Source organism: Charadrius vociferus, unplaced genomic scaffold (genome assembly GCF_000708025.1).
Source record: "Charadrius vociferus isolate BGI_N301 unplaced genomic scaffold, ASM70802v2 scaffold296, whole genome shotgun sequence".
NCBI lineage: Eukaryota > Metazoa > Chordata > Aves > Charadriiformes > Charadriidae > Charadrius > Charadrius vociferus.
In genome coordinates this window covers 220,781-241,837 of record NW_009648972.1, presented here as the reverse complement: position 1 = coordinate 241,837, position 21,057 = coordinate 220,781, and the positions used below count along the sequence as shown (strand labels likewise).

Genomic DNA, 21,057 nt, shown 5'->3' with positions numbered 1-21,057 from the left:
ATGCTATAAATACAACCACCACACAATTCCTTATGTTCCCCTGCATATGTGAATTATGTATTAAAGAATATTACTTAGACTCGGTAGCAAAGCATATACTATGACCTTTAGCAGCTGTCAGATAAACAAGAAAGAGAGATAAGAATATTTGCAGAAGTTCTAAGTAAATGAAAATACCTTGACAGTGGCTTAAATTACCATGCATATGATGTAGTACCCAAGAACGTACATTTTTTGTCACTATAAAAGACACCATAAGAAATGTCAAAATAAACAAATCCCTCTATTAGGAAATGAAACTAAAAAAGAGTTCTCCCTATAAATGTTGAGAAATAGAATAGGACAGTCTAGGAATGTTTTTAGCTTTTTTTTTTTCTGGCACCTTTAACTGGGTGACTGATTACATTAATTTATTTTTCTTACCTTTTAGAAAAGACTGGAAGTCTCTGCCCTTATTTTCATTGATTTTGCCTTCTAGAGAAGAAAGCATCTTGCTTGCATCATTCATCGCAGCAGCAATGCTGTCAACCTTCTTCTGTAGAAAAGTCAGTTTCATCTCCTGGCTGCTAATCTTCTCATTCATTTTTTGTGTAAATGCTTGGTCAGAGAACAAAATGAGAAGAAAAAAAAAAAAGTAGTGTTAAAACATGGCGGGGGGGAGAAAGTGTAATTGACTTGAGAGACATTAGCCAGAAGCAGGGTGAAAAGTTTCTGAATTTTTAGTCTTGAGTGAATCATCTTGATTTTTGTCATATGTCATGTATTAGCGACATTCAGCAGCACAGCAGTATCTAATTACTGAAGCATCTGTATCCATTATAAAGTATTTATAATTCTACAAGACTGTTTTGAATGGTTAGCATATTTTAATCAGCATAATGCCATTCTTCCTTAACCTAGCACCCTACAGGGTATTCCGTTAGCTCAAATGTAGTCTATCTCCTTTAATACAGTCACAAAAGCATGGATTTTTACTTCCCGTTTACAACATAACTTCATGAATTTGGAAGGCTTGTGGCTGAAGGAATACATCATCTTTTCAGTGTTGAGGTCAAAATAAAGACTTGTTCAACACAGTAGCAAGGCAGAAAAACAGCTAATAGATAAATGACTTTGGAATAATCATTAGTCTGTCATTAAGAAAAGATGCCCAATTTGTGAAGTCAAGTTTATCTCAAAACCTGCACAAATTGTTCCTGACTATTTGTAGCCTCTTCAGGTATAAAAAGGCCTAGCTGGATGCTTTTAAGATAGGCAGTGGTGAAGAAGGCCTTGGTCTTGCAAGTTAAGACTCCACATGACTTCAGCTAGCCGTCTGAGTTTCACAGCTGACAGGAATGAGACTTAGTCTGGGATTTTCAGAAGGTGCTGATAAAATTGTGTGTTCTAATTCCTGTAAGCAAAGCTACAAAATCTCTTCAGTTCCTCCAACAATTCAGCCTAAATAGCTTACCTTAGATACATGATATACTACCCTACATGATCCAGGCCATACTATGACTTAATAAACTGCTATGCAAGAGATTATTTAGCAGTACATACAAATATTTAATAGTGTAAACTTACGGTACTGCTGTTGATCTTATCTCAGTTTTCATTATGGCATCAGTGTCTATTCCCATAGCAGTAAACAGTTACAATCAGAAATCATGTAGAGGCATAGGGGCCTAGAGACTACAGCAAAAAAAAACCCAAAAAAGGGCATACTCTTCTAACTAGACTTTTATTCTTCAAAATTCTAGTATATAAAAAATAAATGTATCTTATCTAACTCGATAGCGTTTGGGAAAATTCAAAAAATTCAGTGCAGATGAAGCGTGCCAACACCGGTGAGAATGCTCTCCTGTAGAGGCACGCTGGTTGTAGAATTCATAACTGGTAGAGCCTAGTGAATAAGGCTGGCTATTTTAGGTAGGATGTTAGCATCTCCAGCTGTTTACTTTGCCCATGGTGTCTACTTACAGCGTCACAAAACTGTGTTTATAACTCAACCACGTAGTTTAAAGTCTGGCAATTCTCCCCAACGGCACTGTGGAGACAAGCCATTGATGGCTCTTCATCTGAATACCTTTCATCATAATACTACTTTGTGACAGACAGGTCTGGATACTTCTGCTCCTGGTTGAATTGTTACTATGAGAAAGTGATTTGAATTCATTACTGGCTCATGCATCGTCACCCAAACCGACAACTAACCTGCAGGGTGCAATGCTTTCTTCAGGTCGGTTTCTGTCATTTCCTACTGAAGGGAGAAGACAAGCTGTATAAATGAACCTGAAAGTGAGGTTTATAAGTGGCATGGATGCATAGTGGGAGCTGGAAACAGAATCTGGCTTGTAAAATCATGCCAGCTGCTGGTGGAACAAAAGACCAGGGCAGTCAGTAACAGCCCCAGTTCATGTTGGCAGGCTTGGCAGCCAGAACAGGTATCTCTCTCCTTCTAAACTGACCCCATTTGATTTAAAAATAACAGAAAAACATCTAACATGGAGCTCTGAGATTCCAATTTCAGAGTTATTTTTCAGAGCAGAATTCCTCCTAAGAGAAGTGGCACGTTTTAATGCTCTATTGATCAAGCTCACTTTTTCATATGGGTCCTGTCTGCTTTACTAGACAACATCCTCCTCCCTCCAGTACTGGGAAACTTGGTTGTTCATCAATGTCATCAAGGGGCAACAGCCTTCTCCTTTCTAACTCCCATTTGAAAATACCTTTCTATATCTTCATGCCAGCTTCAGTTTTTCCCTCTCCTGCCTATGCTTTCTAGTTTCTCTATTTGTCTATTATGATTTAAAGTAAAACACATACGGACATAAGCACATACATGTGTACTGTCTCCATAAAACACTGTGGCAGTGGCAGTCTGGATGCTGACTTCCTGTTCTCCCAGCACGCATGTATATCCCAGCACAAGAAGAGCATATTGACAACTGCAACATACAGACCTGAGAACATAACTTGCCTTATTATTTGGTTCCACAATTTTTTTTTTGGATACAGGCCAACTGTGTGAGTGAGAATAACACCATAATGTGCAACAGCTTACGATTATACAAATAGCCAATGTAGATATCCGTAATCGAAATATCAACAGATTCACAAGTAAAGGGAGGTAGAAAGAAAGTTCAAGCAACATGCCTCCTTTACACTGCCTTTCACATCTTGTCCATCTTCTGGCTCCTCACCATGTAAACTACAAGCTCATTTGACAGCATGCAGAGAATGATGCCAAATAACCTGCACATAATTTGCCACCAAAAATTTACCTGACAAATGCAGTCTCACTCACTGCTGGGGAGTATATCACAAGCATAGAATAATTTTGTCAACTTCCTTATTCAAGCACGTTACATATATTTATTTTGTTGCTACTTAAACACGATATGCTGATTGTTGGCAGTTCTCTGAGTACACAGACTTTCTAAATAATTCTGCATTACCAACATCTCTATACCCTCAAAGGCAAGTACACCTTCAGGTGGTACAGACTGGACTATAGTATAGTCTGTCAACTACTTGAATACCTCTAAATCATTAATACCTTTTCATGTTTCTTTATAGTGAAGACTTAATATTTGAATTCATCGTTAAATGGTATGATCTGATAAACCATGATTTTTTCTTGTCCTTTTTCTGGTCCCAGTTTAGTGAGTGTGCAAACACTCCTGGCATTAGTAAAATTCCGTTCCTATGAATACTTATGCAGACAACTATGAAATTAATTTTCTGGAACATTTGTGCTGGTAAACTTTAAATCATACAGATGTAATGGAAAATAAATATTAAGGAAAGTAATCACACCCAACAATTCTAGATATGAAGAGATGGAGAAGCTTTTCATGCACTGACTTTTCATGCAACTTCTCAATGTAGGTCATTATTTGAATAAAAGCATTGTTGCTCCTAACTAGGTCTTATAATGCTGAGGTCTACACATATCCTTGCAAGAAATCACTGACATTTTGTTCTAAAAACTTATTGTCTAGATAGGCTGAAGTAACCACCACAGTGAGCAAATGAACAGTGTAATAAGAAACAGTCCCAAACATCTGTGGTATAACACTGTAAATTGTTCCTGTCTTGCTCAGGTATTTGATCATTCTAGATGGAGTAGCTTAAAACACACCTAAGATACCCGTGCTAAAGTTTGAAGCGTCATTGTACTGATTTTGAATAATTCAGCAATATTTATAAGAAAACATATGACAATGATCATGTATTCAGATAATACAATTAACATCACTACATTTTCTTTTATGACCAATGCTGGTCTGTACTACTTCTAGATTTGGTTTTGGGGTTTTTTGACTGTGCTGTTTGGAGTTTTTTTCTCTTTTTTGTTATTACTCAGTAATAGAATAGTTTAAATATTTCTATGCAGAATGACTTTCCTGGTTTTAGTTTAGTCACAACACACTCTATAAATACTAAGCTACTTGTACCTTTAAATTCAGTTTCTTCTGCCTATCTTTATCAGAGAAGCATACCACTGAACCATTACTGCTAGAAATTCTAATGGGTCACTAAGGTCCCTTCAAGAGACAGGGATTTTTCTCAAATTGTTTTTGCAGTGATCTTAGTGAGTCACACGGTCAGTGATTGGGCTAGAGGTGATAGTGATTACAGCAGCTGACCTGGCCCACTGGGGTCCTGAGGAACTCCTGGTGCCTTCTCACTGATAGTTCTGCTGCTTTCAGCTTGGTTGCTGTGTATAAGTGACTGCTGTTCTGGAGCTAAAAGAGGGAGAAAAAGGAAAGGATGTCAGCGAAACATGGAGCATGAAAATCAGGATTTCTTTCTTTCAATTGCTTTCTCTCTTTATTCTATACCAACTTTACCAAAGCCTAATCATCTGTAGTGATTCTTATTATCTGCTTAGTCTGCAATACAGTGTGGGACTGCATTGATGAAGACAGTGAATGGCTTTATAAATGGCTTCCTGAGATTGTCAGGGGTTGCTGCTAATACTAAAATGTCAAAACTTGCCCTATAATCAACAGAATTTTAAAATCTCTGGGTCTAAAATTTCTAGAGGAATATTTTAGATCGATATTAAACAGCAGTACAAAGACAATACAGAGATTGTCAGCTGTAAAATTGTTTAGTTTTTTTTACAGGTACAAAATTAGTCAGGTTTGTTGAAACTGATTTTTTTTTTTTTTTGACAGACCACACGAATCTTCAATCATGGAAATCTTCCCACTAAAGGCAATGGTGATATTACATTGTTGTAGCACCTAAAAAATATAAAACATTTCAAAACATAATCAAATTCCAAATTCCAACAAATATCATCTGAGATTTGCAACTGGTACATACATTAAAAAACTTCAAAAACGTGGTAAGTTTGTAAATATTTTCACTGGTCATGGCAGATAAGATTTCCTATGCTTATTTTACATCTCAGCCCAAAGACCCCAAAGCAATTTGCAAAAAGCTAGACTAACGTTATTATTATTTCAATATTACGGTTGGAGAAATTGAGGTCCGGAGAAGTAAAGTGCCTTCCCTCACAAAAAGTAGGGAGCAACCGATAGGATAGCCAGGAACTGAACTGAGATTTCCACCTTCACGACTTCTCTAAGCCATTAGGCTTAGTGTTGTTTTCATTTCATTATTGTTTAAAAAAATGAAATATGTAAAAAGTAGGTTGTAAATTTGCTAGTGTAACTTCGTACCAATTTGCTCATTTCGTACATGCTTGCTCATTTCATGAAGCATCTTGAAGTGGATGTTGTTGCAGCTGGAGCACATGTAACGAATGCCACTTATGTGGCATTGATGTGTTTTCCAGTCTTTAGTACAGTACAAGCAGAATAACTTGGGTATGGTGACATTATTTTCCAGTTCAAATATTAAAACCTAGTCTGGTCATAATGTGAGTTTCCAAGGAGTCAGAATAAAATGCTGAATCAAGAAATTCCCTATGTTTCATCAGCCTCTTGGCAGTATATATAAGGATCAATAAATCACATTTAAGGATGATAGAAGGTGATTGAAGTTGTAAATTAAGGGGTGGGAAGTAACAATTAGGACAGGAACTCAAAAGAAATTATCATATGGACTGAAAGTTTCATAGAATTTATTGAAATTGGCTGATAAGAAATACAAAATTCTCAAATAGTTATAATTTCAATAGCTTCTGTTATCTCTCTGTGCCATAGTTATTGACAGGAGTTAAATACTTGCATTCAGCCCAATTCACTACACAGGATATATCAGGTGGTGATGTGATGATATGATCTATGACAAGGGAGTCAGTTACTTGCCCGTGATAAAGACCAGCTGATCGATGTCCTTTTATTCTTTCATTTACCGATCTTTGTTGCTCTGAATGTATTCACTGTCACTGTTAGTGCTACAAACACCAGATTGTTTTTTATACTATCCATCTTATCTTTCATCCTTCCCTATTAAAATAAGTACCCTACTCACAGCTTCACATTGTGAATATCCAAACCCTTACAGTTTTAGAGTTTCAAGGTTATATATTTATCGCTGTATGCTTGTTTTCCTAATGCTTTAAACTGTTCGGATAACTTAATCCCTGTAAGACCCAGGATGTAGACCTCACCCTGTTGGAGCAAACTAGTCATGGAGCAATCTAATAGTGCATTATACTGCTTTTAAAAGCAGCAAGGACTGTAGCCAGTGATGCACACACAAAAAAAACTCACCCAGAGACAATACGTCACATTGTACAGTTATTAAATTTCATCACTGTATAGGAAAGGTACTTCTCAGGCAGCATTAGAAATTCAAGGTTTTCATTTGTGAAACAAATTCAGAAGAGTCACTGGTAATATATCTTCCCCTACATCATTCTTCCTGTGTGGCTCAGCCCTCTTCCAAAGGAACCACTCTGACACATCATATGGTGATTAAGTCCTTTGTGCTCCTTGGTCCCACAACTGAGATTCCCAACCTAGATGCTGAACAGCAGCAGATGTGATGGGAGCCCCAGACTGAAACTCTAATGCATGTATTTTTAGGTTAGAAATAGCCATCAAATGACTAACATATAAGACCTTTTAAAAATTGGATATGCTATGCTCAGTTTATGCTAAAAAGATAAAATACAAAATAAAAATTAGACTTCTAGACACACTTTATAGGTGCTATTTACAATAAGAAAGCAACAACAACAAAAAAAGCAGCAGCATTTCAAAATGCTGAGCAATGAAGAGCACTTCCAGTTCCTCAAGGAGCTTCTGGGTCCTCAGCACTTCCGAATATCAGGTAACGCACACAGGAATCCAACATTGAATATATTGGCCTAGATGTATAATTTATTGTCCCATGTATTTTTAAACACAGCATGCAAAATGATTTCAGGGAATATTAAAAATATGGAAATTGAATCTTTTTCTCTCAATATATTTTTGATGAAGCAGGAGTAGCTGAAGGGGAATCCCTGTGGAGAGTTTGGTAGTTTCCTCCCATTCCCTGTGTTTCAAGATGAATTGCTACCTTTTGTGTCTGCAGCTTACCCCACGCAGAGGATAGTGCTCTCTCCTGTGCAGAACATTTTACAGCCATCTGCTGGAGAAATGACGTCGCTACCATGCAAGAGAATTCGGTGCTAACAATGGCTATGGCATTGTCAGCAACTCTGGGAACCAGCTGTTTGCTCTAAACCACAGACAGGGCAGATGGAAATGAATTCATATACATTAAGTCACCTCAGCCTCACTTCACAGCACAGCTGAATTCGAACACAGCATGATCTACGTTTGAAGATGCATCTTCCAGTTCTTGAAATCATTTGTGACACACAATACAGTGTTCAGGGACCACATGTGCATGAGCAAACTGAGATTTCTTTCCCTCAGACATTACTATATGCACATTGTTTTCTCCAAATTAAGGATGAAAAGTTAAAATTAATCTGTGTTTAGTAAAAATGACGTCATGAACTTTGCAACTCGGAACTTACAAGCCTTTTCATTTTAGCAGTTTTGCTCCAAAGTTAAGCATTTGATATTCCCAAATCAAAATAATGATGTTTGATTTGTTGAATTGTCCTTATCACGCTGTTTCATGAGACATGTAAGAAATTACGTGTACATTTTTCCTTTCTTAAGTTGTTTGTAAAATTGCATTGTCCATGCTGGACTAGGATCTATGTCTTATCCAATTTGGTCTTGTGTTGCCACATAGGAGGTAAAGGTAGAAACAGTGACCTGAACACGTCTCTTCCCAGAGGCTCCTCTGTCTCACTCACTGCTACGTTACTTTGAGGAGCATCTGTAACCAAGCCGTTACAATGAGGCTACCAAAGATGGTTTACAGATGTCTAGTAATAATTATCAGATAGTGACAAGTATTTACTCCTGCCCAGGCTATCAGACTGAAACAGTCATGTATGATTTCACTTGGTTTGAGAGAGAAGCTAAACCAGAAGGCGTTTTGCATTAGCATTTGCTACAAGCAACCCACATCACTCTAACAGTGCCTTCCCAGGATCCAAAACATATTGTCAGAATACACCAGCTCCCTTGGCAGAGAAACCCTTCAGTAACAGTTCTGTTGTTGAGCAGATGAAGTGCAGAGAGGCCAAGCGGAGGGCTCAGCGACTCTGGAGAGCCCCAGTCAGAGCTTACATTGTCTCTCCCCCTGCCGCTGTAGAAACGGAGTGCCTAAAGACAAGGCTATTGGGCTCCCAACTGTTCAAGTTCATTAGCTGACGTCCCTTCATGGGAATTGAATAATATAGGCAGGGCTTGTGCTGGTGGTCTGTTCCTCATGGGAGGCAGGATTCCAGAAGCGGGGAAGAAGAGCCTTTCTGACATAACACCTTTCATCCCAATCTCTTTAAGCACTTCTACAAGCATTAATTAATTAAATATCCCAGTGCCCCTGTGAGATAAGTGTCATCTCAATTTTCTAGATGGGTAAACTTGGGTATGCAGATTATAAGTGGCTTCCCCAAGTAATTCAGCAAGCCAGAAGAGGTTTGAAAACAGAACCCAGGAGATGTAATTTCAAACTGGCTCCTGTAACACTTGACAACATTTTCCTTTATTCGTATTTTTACACTGATGCCACTACAAATTGAGTTATACAGCTTGTTTTCCTGGTTAATGCTTCCCTGTTGTTTTGATGCCTGCCATTTCAATTTTATCAACTCTAGCCTCCTTCTTCAATAAGCATTTTTTAATTTATTTTTGCTAACGTTTGCAATTTTTAAAAGCAAACCTTTAAATCATCTGATCCATGCTCACTGGACAGCCTTGCTGACCGACTGTCTCCCGCATTAATATCTGACTCCACACTCAGCTGCACAGAAGAGAATTCTGTGCTTGCTGAGGTTCTGGCTCTTCAGCATTGAAATTTCCCTCCTGGATGTGAATAACAGTGATTTCTCTTCATTCCTCTACATTAATTTTTAATCACAGCCTCTACTTTACCACTGCTGATTGAATTCCCCACCACATCTAATGGCCTTTCTTGTAATATTCATTCATTTAAAATATGTATGCTGATGCCATATCTTATTTTTCAAGGGTTGCTTGTTTAAGGCCAGCAGCAAAGAAATAGCTATTATACAGATGTTAAACTACAGTACATTGTCATATGTTTGATCACCAGGGCAGAGGTAAAACACTCTATTCTGTCAAAAAAGGGCACAATTATACAGGGATCATGTGTAATACCTAGTAAAATTCATTCAATGTTGAAACGAACAACAGAAGTCCTACTAAATTCAGAGGGAAACAAAGTTGGTACATTATTTTATCATGTCTAAAATATATACTTAGAGCCCGAAACTGAAAACCAAAAGACTCACAGTGCTGTAGATTAATTTTACAGCAAGTATTCAACAGAGGATCTGGATTTAACATCCCCAGAACCGCAATACTCAATAACTAAAAGGTCAAAAGTAGAGATGCACAGAATGCAAACTCCATATTTTAGCAAAATGGAATAAGGCCGAAGATTTTATGAGTTTTATTTAGAGTTGAAGAGAGGAAAGGACATTCTGCTTAGCTACTTTGGAAATACATGTGCAGGGAAGAGTCATCATCCCAAAGCATTTTAGTTTACTGTGCTTTTTTCCTGGTTTTAAATTAACAGGAAGGACTGTATGGATTTTCAGCAGAGCCATTTGCTTGCAAATCGGATTGCATTGTTTTCTATTGTTGAAGTGAACAGTTGCAAATCTTTACAACTCTACGCACCTTTGGGTTGGCAGTTTTGCCCACCGTACCCAGGACAGCACTTCCACTCCAGCGATGTTACTATTTTATGTTTGATTCTGTAGGCCTGGTGTGTTGTTGTCTGGGACCTGCAAAACAAGAACATTTTAAACCTATTTCAGGTGACCAAATGGGAGTTGTAGGATACCTGTATAACAGAATTATGTTATCTTACATGTCAAATGTATGCATTCATTAACTGCTTGAAACTGAAAGTGGAGCCTAACTAGGGTTTTGTGTTTCAATAGCAATCACAGTTTTAATATTTCAGCCTTCAGATCATCTGCACGGATTTTAAAGGAACCTGACTGATGTCTGTTTAGTGCTGTCGGACTTTTTCCCTGAATATCTTATTCGGGAGTCAAATGCTGCTAACTTTTATGGAAGATATTACAATTAATATCTACTAAACTGGACAGAGTGAGCCAAAAATACAATTGTGAAATACTGTTTGTTTGGTTTTTTTAATCAGTGAAAAAAAAAGCATTCACAATGAATTTATGACACGTCAGTTCATATTTAGTGCACACTGGAATCCTTCCATTCTGATTATTTCAGACAAGATTATACAAACTTTAATCTGATAAATCGTGAAAATTTCCACTCTGGCAGTCAGTGGAAGGAGGGTATGTAATTGTGATGCCTCGGTTATCAGCGTTACAGTATGTAACTGCAGAGGCAGCAGCAATTCTGTTTCTGTGTTCCAACACATTCTGAATGTCCTGGCTACTCCCTCACTTCTTTTAACTTTCTTAACTTCACAGAGAAATCAGTTTAGAATGAACATGATGCAGTAGGGCATACAGAAGAAATTAACTACAGCAAGTCTACCCGTCTCTTTTAATACATTAAAAACAAAGTTTGAATAAAAAGAATATGACACAGTTCTGCTAGTTGCTAAACACTACCATGAAGAACATCTCAAATCTCAGAAAATACAATGATGAAATTGTTACAGAACGGGTTTGGACACACAATCCCTGTCTAAATCATTTCAGAGAACAGGACAAATTTGAAGAGTGTCAGACCAAAAAAATATCCTCCCGATGAATTAAAAAATGCTACCTTGTTTTACACTGTAGTTAATCTTGTCACCCCTTCACAAGGGTTGTAATATTATATATATTAAAATTCATAGCAGCTGGCAGGAGCTTTGCATGTGTCCCCAACCAGCTTTGCCTCTGAGAAATGGCCTTTTCAGCAGCAAGAACTCAATAAAGATTAAGGTGAACTGAAATCAAGAGAGTTCTTAGTTCTTTTGCTCTACGGATGGTCTTTTTTTATGATAAAACTACCTTATTCTGCATTAGCATAATCCATTCCTGAAAGCACTCATAAAAATGAAGTGTCCATGAAAGCAGTTAATAAGGAATAGCTATTTCAAAAATAAATCTCCATGTAGACAAGCCCCAGAACTGTATATAGTAGAGACTTATTTACAGGAGTAGCACAAGGACCTGATTTTCCTACAAAAATTAAATCAGAGTTATTGTGAATCCTCTAGATGGAATTAGAAATAAAACTGGCAACATTTCAGCCACAGGGTCATTCCAAAGGTTTGCAATACAACCGAATGTATTTCAGAGTCACCAAATCCTAAGGATACTCTGTTCCTGGTTTCACCTCAAAGTTTTAAGCGTGTTCTGCCATACCACCTAGAGGACAATTCTCAGAACAGTGAAACTGACTTGTAAGAGGCTTTTGAAACTTTTCAAAGGGAAAATATGTAACAACTTCTGTTTTGTTGGTGCCATTTCAGTTTGCCATTTTCCAGGCCCATGCATTAAAACCCAATTTCATTTAGTGTTGAAATCTAATGTTTGGAGAACACAGTGAGGCACCCAAAGCACTAACAACAATCTGAATGTTTAACAAGCAGAGTTATTATTTACAAGTTGTATCCAGGCCAACTCCTTTCCTAGGTTCACTACCTGACCAAAGCTATGCCAGAAATAAGCACCCAGCAGAGAGATAACAACAAAAATATTTATGCCTCTCAGAGGAAGCCTTTTGCTTCAACAAAGCACAAGCTTGGAAAACTGTACAGAAAGGATATTCTTTCCCACATGTGCTTTAAAGCTTTGTACATGAGAACCTTTCGTTGCAGTGCTGTGGAAGAGGGGAGCAGGCAATGGACTTACTTGAAGACTTTGAACTGATCAGAGGGTGCCAGAGTGAAAGCATGCCAAGCCTGTATTGTGGAGCTTCCCATTCGAGAGCTTTTGTACTTGATCTAGGGACATGTGAAGATCGGACCTGAAAACATGCTAATCTGCTCCCTCCTGTATTCATTTTCATTTCTAAAGTCATGGTGGTACTAATTATGCAGCAAGTACTTGTAAGTACTCTTTATTCCAAGTTCTACAAACCTCTGAGCACAGGATCCAATATGCCAAGTGCAAGGCTTCGCTCTGCCTGATGAAAAGGTTTCTAGGTTGTCCACTACCACTGTAGGTAAGAGTCTGGTATGGACATAAGCACACCAGTTCCTGTAAGAGACAGAAGGTAAATATAATTAAAAGTACAGGTAATGTTTTCCACAATATGAATAGAATAGAATACGCTGTTTCAATTGGAAGGGACCTACAACGATCACCCAGCCCAATTGCCTGACCAATTCAGGGCTGACCAAAAGTTAAAGCCTGTTATTAACGGCATTAAGGGCACACAGACATGCTTTGGGCATCGACCAGCTCTCTAGGAAGCCTGTTCCAGTGTTTGACCACCCTCTCGGTAAAGAAATGCTTCCTAATGTCCAGTCTAAACCTCCCCTGGCTCAGCTTTGAGCCATTCCCGCATGTCCTGGCACTGGATCCCAGGCAGAAGAGATCAGCACCTCCCGCTCCACTTCCCCTCCTCGGGAAGCTGCAGAGAGCCATGAGGTCGCACCTCAGCCTCCTTTTCTCCAAACTAGACAAGCCTAAAGTCCTTAGACAGTCCTCATAGGACATCCCTTCCAGCCTTTTCACCAGCTTTGTTGCCCTACTCTGGATGCATTCAAGGACCTTCACAAGCTTCTTAAATTTTGGGGCCCAGAACTGCACACAATACTCAAGGTGAGGCTGCACCAACGCTGAATACAGCAGGATAATCACCTCTTTTACCGGCTGGTGATGCTGTGTTTGATGCACCCCAGGGTGCGGTTTTCCCTCTTGGCTGCCCGGGCACACTGCTGACTCATATTGAGCCTGCTGTCAGCCATCACCCCCAGACCCCTTTCTGCAGGGCTGCTCTCCAGCCCCTCCTCTCCCAATTTATACTTGTGCCCAGTGTTACTCCATCCTGGGTGCAGAGCCTGGCATTTTGGCTTGTTAAATTTCATCCTGTTAACCATAGCCCAATTCTCCAATCTATCTAGACCCCTCTGCAAGGCTTCTTGTCCCTCAAGAGAGTCAACAGCACCTCCCAGTTTGGTATCATCAGCAAACTTGCTAATGGTACATTCAACTCCTGCATCCAGATCATTGATAAATGTATTGAACAGCACTAGCCCTAAAATTGAACCCTGAGGAACACTGTTGGTGGTGACTGGTCGCCAACAAGATGTAGCCCCATTCACTACAACCCTTTCAGCTCTGCCCTTCAGGCAGTTCTTCACCCAGTGCACCGTGAACCTGCTCATCCCACAGTTGGACAACTTGTCCAGAAGGATGTTGTGAGGGACAGTATCAAAAGCCTTACTAAAATCCAGAAAAACTACATCCACCGCCTTCCCTTCATCCACTAGATGGGTGAATTTATCATAGAAGGCTATAAAATTAAACAGGACTTTCCTTTTGTGAACCCATATTGACTGTGCTTGATGATTGCATTATTCTTTAAATGCCTTTCAACAGTACTCAGTATAATCTTCTCCATCATTTTTCCAGGAACTACGGTTAGACTAACAGGTCTGTAGTTCCCTGGGTCTTCCCTCATGCCCTTTTTGTGGACTGGAATAACATTGATGATATATGGATGTATATTGGAATATACAAAGGGGAAAGTTAAACACATAGGACTAAGTTATGAAAATTAAGTTTGATTTTTCTCAGACTGCCAGTGCAGTCTTGAGCAATTACCTAGTCTTTGTGCTTCAGCTACCCATTAACAACTAAGAAAACAGACAATCATTTCTCCATCTCTACATATATTTATATTGCAAATCTAAGTTTTTCTTTGTAAACGTTTGTGGAGAACCAAGTACAAAGAAGCTCTTCCAGACTGCAGTAATGACAGGTCTTAAAATACACCTACATTTCAGATTATAGAAACTGTTTATCCAGAATTCAAAGGATTGTTTAGTAAGGTTTTTAACCACCCATAACTTTGCCTTTATGGATAGACATTTTTACTCTTCCTCCCTTTCCCCAGCATTCCTCTGAGCACATGCAGACTGTGTTTTGCAGTGCACTTAGAGGTCAAAGCAACAAACAGCAATAATGCACCATAGCTCCACACTTGCCTGTGCCACTGGCTATACACCTACAGAAGGAAGTCACATACAAAATGATCAAACTCTTGATCACAGTGGCACAGGACATAGGAGCTGGTGGGTGCAAGGCCAGGTTCATTTTTTTTTTTTTAAATAGGATTCCAAGGAGACTGCAAGAAACCACAAAGTGTTAAACTGGATTTTAAAACCAGGTGACTTGGTAGAAGCTACAGTAGAGGGCAGAATTAAGCAGAAATTATAAACTGTTTAATGGCTCTGTACAGGGAAATCATGCCTCAGAAATCTATCGGCATTCTCTGAATCAGAAGCAGGTAGATAAAGGGCTGATTTTCAGAGGCTTTTGGCAAGGTCACTCACCAAAAGCTATTAAAGGGAAGGGGGGGCGAGGGGGAAAGCAATCAAAAAAAATCTGTCACGTAGTGAGGGAATAGATCCTGTTATAGATTAATAAGGCATTAAATCAGAGAGGTGAAAGACTAGTTGGCTTTCTCAAGAAACAGTTTATCAGCAGAATCCCATGTGAATCTAACAGACATTATATTCATTAGTGAGGGGGAAAGCAGGTGAATAGGGAGATGACAGGGCTATACAAAGCTAAACAAAATCATTTTGTGTAGTAAACCTAAAGCTGATCTCGAAGAATTGCAGAAATCTCATGATACTCAATTTCCAACTAATTAAGTGTCAGAAAAGGGTTTTGTAATGCTGAGTCAGGCACAAATAAAGACAGTCTTATACAGACAGTATGACTACCCAAATTAACTATCATTAGGAAAAAGATCTTGGAGTCATTGTGATTAGCTCTTTGAATATGCTGATTTAGGATTTTGCATTAACTAAACTAGTGAATCAAATACATGAAATTATTAGGGAAGGACTAGAGAACAAACAGAAATCACCACTGTTTTGGCATATCAACTCCTTGTTGCCGTATATGACTCTACGGTTAGCCCACAGTTTGAATACAGAATTCAGTTTTGTTCCTACATCCTAAAGAGAGGTGAAAAGAAAGATAGAAACAGAAGATGAAGAACAGGAGGGATGGGAAGTCGTGAGGTTCATTATTCAGCTGGTCTTCTTATAACAAAGAGACACAAAGCCAAAACGAGTTTAAACTTAAAGAAAAAAAGAAAGGGGGGGTGGGGGGGGGTGGGGAGGGACACGTTTCCGCAAACATAAACCATGCCAGATTTGGAGTTTTGGAAGCCAAATAGGATTCTAAAAAGTATTTAAATGATTTCATGAAAGAACATGCCATTAGGGTGTTGTTGTTAGTTTGCTGGGGTTTTTTAAAACATAAGATTGCAGGTGTAATCTTTATCTCAGGAAGTCCCCCAGCTGCAGATTGCCAGCCATCCTTAAGAAAGTATTATTGCATTTCTGCTGATGGAACAAATGTCTGTTTGGTCTAGAAGGGATTTTTTTCCTTTTCCCTAACTTATTACAGCCTTTCTTAGAGCCATACATTATTCCTTTGTCCATGCTGAAAATATTCCATTTTTGACTTGGGAAGTTAGTGACAAGACATTGTTTCAGTTGTAGGGTTGGTGAACTTGCAAGTACTTCCATACCAATATTTGCACCTATGAACTTAAAAGTCCATCTTCCTGGGTCTTGTTTTGCTGCTAACTTTTGCTTCCAGTTCTAGTAGTTCTGTTAGTGTTTCATAATCCAGTAAGGAAATATACATTTACATTACCCAGCTGGCCCTGAAATCAGTATCTTGCTATGGGCTCCTTACAGTGGAAATCAAAATATAATTAAGACCAGATTAGTTCCATTTACTTAACTGGCATTAGTACAGATTTACACTGCTTCAAACAAGAAAAGCAGTACAAAACACAAAATAGTATCAGAGCCTATCCTTAAATGATTGCTTTTGTCTTCCAAGATCCTACCAATGCAATCGCATCAAATTCAGTAGTACTTTACTGGGAAAATGTTTCCTGGGAAAACAGCAGGATAACCTAGGAAGTAAGATGCTAAGCAAGGCTAACAGATTGAACCTTTCAGTATTTCTGCTGCCACTATCATATTGTGATCCTCCCTCACACAACACATATTGTTTAATTGATGAATAATGTGTTTCATATAAAATGGGTTTTTATTGAGTCTCTTTGATCTGTTTTTGCTCTCTCACTCTCCACTTCCTCGAGAGTTTTCATTAGGATAATATTTCTTTTTAATTGGGTATGAAAAAGCTGTGCTTTTGTTTGATGCTTCCTTTATGTTCTGTCTCCTCTAGCTATAGCCTTTTGTCTGTGTGTATAAATTAGAGACTCCATGAATAAATATTTGCCAAAAATTAAATGCAGCTCTCAACCATAAGCTTAAAGATTAGGTACTCTTCTCACTACCTCTGTGGAAGCCAGGAGCAACTATATGCAAGTTCAAGGCGCATAACATTGGCAGAATCAAAAGGAGACTTAAGTCTTTTGAGTTTTACAGCGGGATCATGACATTACTTATACCACCCCTCTGGCTGGGGCATATGGGTTCTTTACAGGACTGTGCTGAGAACACAGAGACTAGCAGTAGTAACTAAATAACAATGACATCTGTGGTTAAACGTCGCCAGCAGTTAGCCAGAGAGGCTTGTAGCTCCATCCCTTCCAGCACATCTCTGCAGCAGCAAGGGAACTCAGGCATCCCATCTTGCCAAATGTTCCGTAGGAGCAGGACATGGCAGGGCACTGAGCTCCCTTACAAGCATGACCAAGAAGACAGCTCTTCCATGGGCCTTCCTTGCTGAGCATCAGGGAGCAGCAAGAGCAGGGCTTCTCCCTAGCAGAAGGTGAGCCAGGAGGGGAGGGGAATGACTATGCCAGCTGTGCGCTCACCCCCCCAGCAGCATGCCAGTACCGCAGCACCAGAGGTAGGCAAGCAGCATTAGGGTGACAGGAACAGGTCAATTAGCAGCCTGGCAAGTATCAGGCAGGGGCTAGGTAACAAGCAGGGTCCAAGAGGACTGCTACAGACAAGCCCCTTTATGAGGAGAACAGGCGTAAGCCTGGGCTTAAACAGAACCCCGACGCATGTGTGTGGGTAGAGGTTTCATGTGAGGTTGTTCAGGACCCTGCTACTGAGCTCCTTTCTCATTACAGGCATGAGGTCTCTTCCATCTCACAGCTGTAGCGAGGGTTCTGCATATTCATACCCAAGATTAAAAAACATGTATTTTTCTCTGAAGTGCAGCACAAAGATTAAAAAAATAATTTCTCTCAGCATATGAATGGGACACTAAACGTTTCTTAGCAGATGCAGAAAGTGATACTGGGCCAGACTGACAGTGGGATATTCAGGAAGAGTTCTGATTAAGCATGATGGTTTGCTTATGATTTGCTTATGATTTAAACTTGGTATAGAGAATGTAAACGTCTAAATTCCTGAATAAGTCTCAGCAATTAACTGATGGCACATAAAACCTCATCAGAAGATATCTGAAGTGATAACACCACCTCAAACAGTTATGCAGTACCACACCTCTTTTATTGTTGCGCATTAGCTGTCTGGAAAGTGAGGAATGAAGAGCTAACACGTTGGACAGCTGGGTGCTAAGCTTACCACCTCTGCAAATCAAGAACCCAAATACAGGAGTCAGGCTAGGCAACAACGAGCCAGTGGTGAGGTGAGGCCTTGATTTCGCTGCTCCCTCAGATGCGCTCTACCCTTGCATGCAAACATGACAGCTCAGCAGAGAAAGGGATTAAGCAGAAGACATACAGTAGTGTTATCTGTGCTGACCTTTTCTACAGTGCACAGAGTTGGGTCGTAATTTTTGGTAACTGGATTCCATTTTACATCTGAGCAAATGTGATCAATGAATAGATAAAACAACGAAAACAGGCATAAAAAGCAGTTGTAAAATGCATGAAAGCCCTGGAATACAGAGAGTTCAGTTAAAAAAAAATCTACTTTTTAAAATTCATAATGTAAATACACTAATTATCATTATTATGGAGGGTGGCTAGCTTCAAGGTAACAGCTATTGCAACTTGCCAATTTGGAGATGCCCTCCAAAGGAAAACATGGTACAATACATCCCAAATGTATCGATGGCTGCTCTTGATTTTTAAAGATAGTCTGAACTCAGACTCTGGTCTCTACCATAAATTTAACTCAACTTGAGCAGATTGTTTCTATTTAAAATATTTAACTCATTCTTAAGCTACATGAGTGCAATGTCTGAAGCTGTGGTTCTCACATGGCCCAGCAATCTTTGATCAGGGTAAATTGGAGGAAATATTCTCAGCAAAAGAGCCCCTGGTGTGACTCATAATTAGGTTTACGCTACCAATGAAATAAGCTCATTAAGAGATGTTAAGAATGTAAATGCAATTTTGAAATCAAATTGTCTGAAAAAATGTAGATTTGGAAATAGAAGATGAAGCGTGGCGGAAGAACTATGACAGGCTGTGTTAATGCAAAGGCAAAACAGAAGACAACTGATTTGCATAACAGGACTGTAAACCTGAAAATCCTCTTTACCCTCTGTTGAATAATATATTCCAGATCGGCAACATAGGCTTCTAACATGCAGATTTTGCTTAGAGCTGCAGGAGCCTGGCGTTTTTTTTGCATTGAGCCTGATTTCAATCAGGAAATCTGTATTTAAAAACAAAACCAAACCCTTGCAACGTAAAACAGAAATCCAGCCTGGAGACAGTGGTGCAAGTCCCCGGCTGGCATAAAGCCCATGTGACAGATTTCATCCCCCTCTTGCATGTAGTGGCCAGGAAAACTCACTGGTAGCAAGATGTGGCAAAGTACTTGTGAATTCTCAGGCCTTTGAAATAGCCTCTTTGCTTGTGATATTTGCAGCAGTATTTCCAGTTCCAATCCAAATACTGCTACCCCAACTCTACATCAAGTGCAGTTTGACCCTATCTGAGAATTAGGGCATAGGGGGAAGAGCAGCATTTGTTTCTTTTTGCGAGTCTACACTGCAGCCTTGGCAGGCCTGAGCTCTCTGGGTTTTACGGCCATTGCGGTTTAAAAGTCTCAAGTAGCTAATGCACCGTGGAGCCTGACCGCCTGGCTGGAGCAAAGCACCTACAACCAGCAGAGCATTAGTGGGACACAGATGGTGCCTTTAAGCCTTTCTTTAGGTTTTGGGATCCTACACATCCCATACAGCTTAATCAGATCTTGCCTTAATACCCTCTTGGAAAAGTTTACTTCTCTTCTACTTAGACTAGTCCTGTTTCTTTTTTCAAAAGAAAACGTTGCCATGAAGTGTTTCTTCATTTCCACAGTTGGCAAGAAAACAGAAAGGATGCAGCCTGGAGATGACTGTGAAACAGAAGTAGTTTCGGGGCAATTGTAAGCAAGGACTTCCCGCACTGGGTCCATGGCAAGATGCCCAATGCCCAGACTACGTGAAGATGGACCGATAATACAGGTGTTTCTCTCAGCTGGGAAAAAACCTTATTGCTAAAAGCATAAAACAGATTACCAGTGTTCCCATGTTCAGCTGACTCATCCTCAGCAAGCACATTAGCCTCATATTATGAAGGTACATATGGTGTGAGTTACCGAGCAATATCTTGCAACTTCAAGGGGATGCTATTCTCAACAAAAAGCAACTTCCCCATCTACACAATGAAACCATGTAGCCTACAGAAACCTGCCCTGAGATGCACAGCTAGTGGATGAATAGTAGGCAATGTCTCAGCAGTAGTTATTTACTTATTCTTGTTTAAGCTTTCACAAGCAGCAAAACCAGTTTCTTAATTTACTGTGCAGATTTCTGAAGCTGGACTTGACTTTATGTGACCAAAAATACGCCACTTGGTTTGAAGTACCTGTATAAGCACATGCTCTTACCTATATCCCTGGGTCCTGATTCAGGGGCCACGTGCCCGACAACACTCAGAAGCCCATAAACTCATCATTGCTTCACTGGCATGTTGCCAGCACTCTTAAAATCGCAGAATGGTTTAGGTTGGAAGGGACCTTAAAGACCAGCTAGTTCCAACCCCCCTGCCGTGGGCAGGGACACCTCCCACTAGACCAGGTTATCTATTCTAAATCTAACCTCTTCCAGTCTTAAGCCATTCCCCCTTGTCCTATCACTACATGCCCTTGTAAAAAGTCCCTCCCCACCTTTCCTGTAGGCCCCCTTCAGACACTGGAAAGCTGCTATAAGGTCTCCCCAGCGCCTTCTCTTCTCCAGGCTGAACAACCCCAACTCTCTCAGCCTCTCCTCATAGGAGAGGTGCTCCAGCTTCCTGGTCATCTTCGTGGCCCTCCTCTGGACCTGCTCCAAATCCTCATCTAATTCACAATTAGCAAAGTTTATGCTCTGCTTTAACACATCTTTGGTGACAATCTGTGTGCCCCGTCCGAGCTGCCCGCCCCGACCCGAGGAGGCGGCAGGAGGCTCATCCCGTCGCCTTCCGAGGCCTGCCACCACCGTGCGGG

The 21,057-nt window shown here is 39.8% G+C and overlaps 1 protein-coding gene across 1 annotated transcript in view; it reads right to left on the bottom strand.

The window, feature by feature from the left end:
- The window catches only part of MMRN1 (multimerin 1), a 44,805-nt gene that overhangs the window by 15,221 nt on the left and 8,527 nt on the right, over positions 1-21,057 (bottom strand). Inside the window, exons 2-5 of the mRNA XM_009887736.1 lie at positions 12,569-12,688; positions 10,182-10,288; positions 4,635-4,733; positions 424-597 (exon numbers count right to left, since the gene is read on the bottom strand). Of these exons, the coding sequence (XP_009886038.1) occupies positions 424-597; positions 4,635-4,733; positions 10,182-10,288; positions 12,569-12,688 (500 nt within the window). The remainder of the gene's footprint in view (positions 1-423; positions 598-4,634; positions 4,734-10,181; positions 10,289-12,568; positions 12,689-21,057) is intronic.